Source organism: Sinocyclocheilus anshuiensis, unplaced genomic scaffold (genome assembly GCF_001515605.1).
Source record: "Sinocyclocheilus anshuiensis isolate Anshui unplaced genomic scaffold, SAMN03320099.WGS_v1.1 scaffold702, whole genome shotgun sequence".
Classification (NCBI taxonomy): Eukaryota; Metazoa; Chordata; class Actinopteri; order Cypriniformes; family Cyprinidae; genus Sinocyclocheilus; species Sinocyclocheilus anshuiensis.
This window is the reverse complement of record NW_015548184.1, coordinates 3,083,424-3,090,790: the sequence shown is the minus strand read 5'-3', so window position 1 is coordinate 3,090,790 and position 7,367 is coordinate 3,083,424. Positions and strand designations below refer to the sequence as shown.

At 34.5% G+C, this 7,367-nt stretch overlaps 1 protein-coding gene across 1 annotated transcript in view; it reads left to right on the top strand.

Moving 5' to 3' along the window:
- Nucleotides 1–1,012: 1,012 nt before the first annotated feature.
- Nucleotides 1,013–7,367, top strand: part of LOC107704844 (receptor-type tyrosine-protein phosphatase U) — a 177,156-nt gene continuing 170,801 nt past the window's right edge. The window contains exons 1-3 of the mRNA XM_016507867.1: nucleotides 1,013–1,026; nucleotides 3,221–3,300; nucleotides 5,250–5,378. Of these exons, the coding sequence (XP_016363353.1) occupies nucleotides 1,013–1,026; nucleotides 3,221–3,300; nucleotides 5,250–5,378 (223 nt within the window). The remainder of the gene's footprint in view (nucleotides 1,027–3,220; nucleotides 3,301–5,249; nucleotides 5,379–7,367) is intronic.

Here is a 7,367-nt window from a genome sequence, read left to right as displayed (position 1 = left end):
CAGTCATGCTTTTAGAAAGCAGTTTAATAAACTAGAAATTAATATTCGTTAACTTATTTTAGACACTGAATTGCAAGTTACTATCTATTTTGGCATTGCCTAAATAGTTTCAGCGAAGTCAGCGCAAATTAAACTGTTGTGGATCTTTGCGCAACACCGGTGTTTCGGTTGGTTAAGTGATTCAGTGACTACATCTGAAATCGCATGCTTCCCTACTATTATACTTTTTAATAGTCATTTCTTGAATGATTCAATTTTGAACTTTTTTCCTTTTGAACTAATCATTTGAGTGAACAATCCAATGACTCACATTTAGACAGTCACTTCCTGTATGAACCAGTATTTTTAAATGATGATTCACTGAGTCACTCTTAAAGAGTTACTTAATTTGTTTCTGAAATGATTCAGTGTTTCAAATTAATCCGATAGCTGAATGAATCAGTGACTTAGTCATTAAGATACAGGAAAAATCACTGAAAATCCCCAGCAATAATCACAGGATCGTACATAGTATTGTACATAGTATTTAAAACATATATTTCATTAAAATGTTATTTTGTTAAGTAAATTAATTAAGCCCTATCTGTCTGCTACAAGATATACTGTCATGCAATCAGCAACAGAACATTCTCTGAGTAATACCATCTGTTGACAGTAAATTGGTTAAAAGCATATTGAAAAAAAAAGAACAGGTTTGAAATTAACCTGATTCTTCATTCACATATTTGAAGCTATTGATAGCCTGAATGAGTCAGGATTCATTGGTATGTCCTTAGAGGGCTCAGACAAGCCAATTCTTCGAAATTTTAATGAAGGCTAATAACAGCCTAACTCTCCAAAGGGAACTTGTTCACATTAATAAACAAAACAAGCGGATGAGCCTGCACACACAAAAGCCTTCATGCTCTCTAGCCAAGGGGCTTTCAACCCTGGCAGTGGCTCAAGCCTGATGTTTTCTCTGTGTTGTGTTTGCTGTGCCAGATTATATTGTAATTACTTATTGGAGGCAGTCATGACGCGGCTGAGGTGAGGGGTTTGGGGGAGCAGAGAGGAGGACTTGATTGTTGTTCAGTCATGATGGTAAATCGTTTGTGCTTGGCTTTAAGATGATGTGTACTGATGGAAAGAAAAGCTGGGCGTTCCACGTTTCTCTCAGGATCTTCTGAGAACGTCTCAAATGTCTTTGGCTTTGGTAGGAGAGAAGTAATTGCCTAAATAAGGTCTCAGTTTGTCAGCTTTGGTATCTTTTCCCGCTCCTACAGAAACGGATCCCTGTGCTGAGCTGTTAGCGAAAGGCGTAAATGAAACCTACTGGGACAAAAGCTCTGGGAAGATTCTCGCCGTCTTTTGTTCTGGCTCACATGAGTAATAGGGATCGTATTTGCAAGGGATGTAATGATTCTGGTTCTGAGTCAGATTCCAGTCAACAATTATGTGATTCTGATTCTTTAAGTATTCCATTAATGGTTCTTTTAGTGTTTTTGAGTTGTGTGAGACCTAATGACACCTAACTATATGCCAAACAGTATTTTTGGTGCTTGTAGTTTAGTAAGTGTTAGTCGTTTCTCTGATTCAGACTTGTGAGTCATGGATTGATTATAATGGCAAGGATTTTGTTTTGACACTTCTGGTATTGGTATACTGTAACTGTAGGTTGCTTACAATTAGGGATGCTCCGATCCGCCTTTTTTGCTTCCGATACCGATTCCGATACCTAGGGTCCGGTATTGGCCGATACCGATTCCGATCCGATACCAGTGAAGTTTTTTTCCCTCATTTAAATAAATGTAGAATTTATATATCTCTGTGTGTGGAACTGATAATCATTCTTTCACAATCTACTAGATACAGACTACTTCATTATAAAGAAAAATAAAATAAACAAATATGAAAAAATATAGGCCTATGTATATTTATAATCTATGACAAAAATGTATCATAAACTAGGTTAGTGGATAATTCGGCAGCAAAAGTTATTCTAGAAAAAATCAGTGCACAATAATTTTAGAAATCCAAACATTTAGTGAAAAAACAATATTTTGTGGGGAACAAATAAAAGTGTTGTAAAACTTGGTAACCATGAACTTAGGACTGGTGCTGGTGCTTTTTTTGGTCATTCAGTGTTTCTGTAAAAAAAAACGAACAATAACACTGACAAGATATTATTATTATTATACGAATTCTACTAATAAGAAAAACATAAAAACGCACTAAGGATTAATGAGCTACTGGATTTTGTTCTCACAGACACCCGGTAGCAAGTAACAAAACAACATTAAACTCCGGCAAGAAGATAAAGTCCTTTTTGCAAAATCATAGACATGTATTTACAAATCAAGTATAATGGGAACACAGAATGATCTTGGAGAGAGCTTTACCGAGCTGACTGCTGTAACCGAACGCGACCAGGGTTTAAACTTTAAAGGCTGAACGAATGACTGACAGCCACAGCGGAGAAAAGAGTTTGTGTGAACTTTAATGTAAGGACTTAAATATTCATATGTAGCTCACATTAAGCTATCGTATGGCTTCAGAAGTAACACAGAATAATTCGCACAATCGGAAAAAAAAAAATTCTCGGATTTGGATCGGCTCTTTCTGACCGATACCCGATCCGAGAAAAATGGCACTATCGGAGCCGATACCCGATATGAATATCGGATCGGTGCATCCCTACTTACAATTACTAAGTGATGTAACAGCAAAGGTATCCAGTTGTGAATATAATTTCACAATATTTATAATTTGTTACTGTTTTGAATTTTGTCTTAATCTTACATAATGTAAAGCTATCTCTGTATCTACCCAGCATTTTGAATTTTGGTGCTTAAGACATTTCTTATTACCAATGTTAAAAACAGTTGTGCTGCTTTATATTTTTGTGGAAACTGATACATTTGTTTTAGGATTCTTTGATGAATAGAAAGTTCAAAGCTGCATTTATTTAAAATAGAATTATTTTATAACATTATAAATGCCTTCACTGCCACTTTAAATAAATTTAATAGGTCCATGCTGAATAAAAGTATTAATGCCTTTCAAAAAAAGTGTTTCACGGTATTTAATAATAACTTATGTCGGTTACAATAAAACTTATACTTAAGGACAGAGAAATGTCTATTATGCAAGCACAGATTCTTTTGAAATAAAAAATACAAGCAACCAATTTGTTGTACTAGCCAGATGTAAAACTATCCCCATTTGTCTGTTGTTGGGGCAGGCCCAGAGGTGGCAGTAATGAGGCAGTCAGCTATGAGGGTCACCTTGATGTCATAGTTATTGTCAAAGCCACAGTCAGCAGCATGTGACTGGGATTTGTGGACTGCCCGCCGCTGCCTGCTCTTTCTCACCCTACACGGCTAATGTGAAGGACCACAGCAGATGTGGCGAGGTGCTCAGGCTGTGGCACATTAAGCTGCTGCCCTCAGGTCACAAATGTGCTGCGTATTAAATGTAATGCGGAACTGAAATTAGTTGCAGGCTGAGAAGTTTAGGAAGTCCCTGATGGATTAGAATAATAGTTGGGAATAGTTACAGAAAGATTAAAGTATTAGTTGACCCTGTATTCAAGGCCTAACAGGAAGTTTGTGAACTTTCGTGAACTGTTTTTGAAGGGTGATCACTTTCAGTTTACTTGCATTAATTGCAATTAATCGCATCCAAAATAAAAGTTTGTTTTTACATAATATATGTGTGTACTGTGTATATTTATTATATGTATACATATATACACACACACATGTATATATATTAAAAATATTTGTTTACACACACACACATATATATATATATATATATATGAATATTTTTCTGCATGCGTGCATGCGTGTGCATTTATATAATAAATATACACAGTACACACACATTTTAATAATACAACATTATGTAAACACATTTTAATTTTAGATGCGATTAACTGCAATGAACTGTTTGACAGCCCTAATTTAGGACCTACAATAATGTACAGTATTTGAAAAATAATGTGTTTTTTGAACATTAAAGCATGTCAACATATACATTTTGTTACACCAAATACACAAAATAATTATCTTTAAAATAGCATCATATGACCCCTTTAAATAATTTTGATATTATTACTAAAATTATAACTGTTCCTGCTTTGCTGATTACTACGGCAACATCTACCGACAGCCTTGTCAATGTTAACAGTATTTATTTCATATCCCATATTTATTGTTATTATTATAATTAGTAGTAGTAGTAGTAAATATATTAAAAATGAAAAGAAAGTAAAAAGCACAAAATAAAAAGTAATTTAGAATACCTTTATAAAATATTCAATTATGATTAATACTGATAAGGCTGACAGTAGATTTTGCAACTAATTATTATTATTATTATTATTATTATTATTGTGTCTGTTAATAATTGTGTCCATATCTGTTAATATTTAATAATTGCAACAACTACTGATATCATTTTTAAGTTTGTCCATATCATTGTTAGTATACTTTTTTTGTTATTCTATTCAATTCAAAGTATCAATTTATGTACTGTGAATGAATGAATGAATGAATAAATAAATAGTTCATAAAATACTTTTATTAAAATAATTTTAGTAATAAGTAATAATGACAAGGCTGGCAGTGTATTCGCAACTATTAAGCATGCCCAGTTATCTTCCACAGTCGTTGCTGATAAATTGGTCTGTTGCAGTGTTTGTGTTGTAAATTTTCAGGCAGTATTGATGATTGAATGGTGGAGGTGATGGGGATGTGTGTGTCCTTGGAGATGTCGTGCGTGAGAGCGGTGTGTCTTGAAAAGAGGCATGATTGCTTTGGCGAATGCTGTCTGGCTAAAGAGCCGGTGTTGGAAATAATGTATATGTGGGTGTGCAGTCTGGCACTTCTCACTCTGCACAAACAGAAATCAGATCACAGGGGTTTGCATGATGAAACAGAGCCCCAAATAACACACGGCTGCTTAATTAGGCTGCTGGGCCAGGGGGTCCTCGTACGTCTGCCTGCAGCCACATTAACCTCCCCAGAGGGTTGAGGAGTCGTATTGTAATGCACATTTTAGTGTCAACAAATTGTGGATCAAATGTTGTCCAAATGAAATGTTATTGCCCCGGAGGCTTTTAAATATACAACCAGACGCTTTTAATAATTCATGTAGAGACTTGTCAGGTTAAACAGGAAGCACATATCCCAGGCCGTTTAAGGTTTTTAATGAGAGGAAGTCATGGACTTGCATCAAGACCGTTAAGTTGTTTTGCTTCTCTGCAGCAGGCTGCACGTTTGATGAGGACTCCGACCCCAGCCTGTGCGAGTTCAGCCAAGGGGAGGAGGATGACTTTGATTGGCAGCTGTTCCGCGCTCACGCATCGCCACACTCCACCTCTGATCTCCTGCGTGGTAAGTCTGCCCAGCATTGCCCATTCTTATTCTGCCAGTTTATTTCACACTGTGTCACAAACCGTTTCACACCGTGGACCTGTCCATCTCGGATGGCCTCCTACTGGCCTCATCAGAGTGACAGCTGGAAGGACGGCCCCCATCGCAGCATGCTGTTTATTTATTTATTTTTTGTTTTACTTGTAGTTTTGTTAAAAAAAAATGGGGAAAAGTTTTATTTGGGAAAAGTTTCAAGTGTAAGATGTGTTGTTATCAGCACATGCGTTTGTATTTCATCAAATCTACCGACAACCTTGTCAATATAATAATAATAATAATAATAATAATAATACAAAAAATATTATTTAATATCCCATTATTATTATTATGACAATAATAATGATTTTTATTATAATAATTTATTTTATTAAAAATAAAGTAAAAAAATGTGCAGAGTAAGTGAAAAAAATAACAATCAACAGATCTAATAAAAACATTTCCTTTTGTACTATTCGCAAATGGTACGTTTTCACAAAACTACAAAAATGCAGATTTAATGCTTACTAAGTAACTTTTGCTACACTGTAATCTAAAGAAAAATCAAAACTGAGTTTTTATAAAGAAAAAATATAAAATATTATATTTAATTTTTGTTTTTAAATATATATAATATTTTATTATTGTTTTAAATAAATAATAATAATAATAAAATTATTATTATTATTATTACTTGTGCACACTTTGCCAATTATGATCTTATTATATATCAATATTATCAATATTATTATATTATATATCATTATATAAATATTATTTATTGAATAAATGAGGTATTTGTTATTAAAATTCTTAAAATAAAAGTATAACAATTTTATTTCAGCATTTCATATTCCATATATATTATTATTTAAAAATAATAATAAAAAAGTAGTAGTAGTAATAATAATAATAATAATAATAATAATCACCCATAACAAACCCATCCATCTTGTATACCTTCCTTCTGGCAGCTGGAATGACAGCCCACATTGCAGCATGCTCTTTATTTTTTCCTTGTTTTATTTGTAGTTTTATACAAATTTGGAGAACGTTTCACATGTAAAATGTGTTGATATCATCAAATCAGGAGCTACCGGGAATATGTAGCCATATTCAAATTTTGTCGATGGGTTGCTGCAGGGAATGAATAGAATTCCCCTGGCACGGATGCAATCACTACGTGTGGTCACATGCAAATCAACGTTGTCCAGTCAGAACAAGCAGGTGCAATAAGAAAGGTAAAGAGTCTGATCTATAAGCAAGCATCAGCAGGTCTCGTCTCTCGATGTCTTATTCTGTCCGTGTCAACCGATGAAACCGAAGTGATTAGGAGTTTGGCCCTGCCTGAAACGAATCAATCCCGACAATCAATGAGTTCTTTGAAATGTAGCCCATCCCGAACGGGAAGTGTCAGAGAGATGTGCATTGCCTGCTGGGAAGGGTCTTTTATTGAGAGCCATTGTTGAAACTAGATCAAAACAAGCAGAGGGAGGCAAGAAAGTGCAGAACTAGTAATTGGATTAGGCAGACACCAGTGGTAAGTCAGTGAAAGAGACAGATGGATCGCAAGAACTTCGATGTGAGGAGAGATAGGATGCCGATGACACAATGAAACAGATAAAAATTAGGTAAGGTTCTCAGCGATGAAGTAAAACACAGGGGACCTGGATAAGAGAGGCTTGTAAAAAGCATATCTCAGGGGGAATGTGATCCAAGCACTATAATCTACACCAGTTTGAACGGAAGGTCAAAGACTACCAGAGGAATAAGAATTTACAGAGAGGGCCGGCTGTCCTTAATCTTTATGAGTAGACATCCACAAATGTAGCAGTACATTTGCAATACAATGATAATTGCGTGTATTATATAATATAATGTAAAATAATATTATATAAATCATATAAAATTATATTAAATAATATATAATAAATTTAAAAAGTGTTTAGCACAGGAAAAACAATTTATAATTAA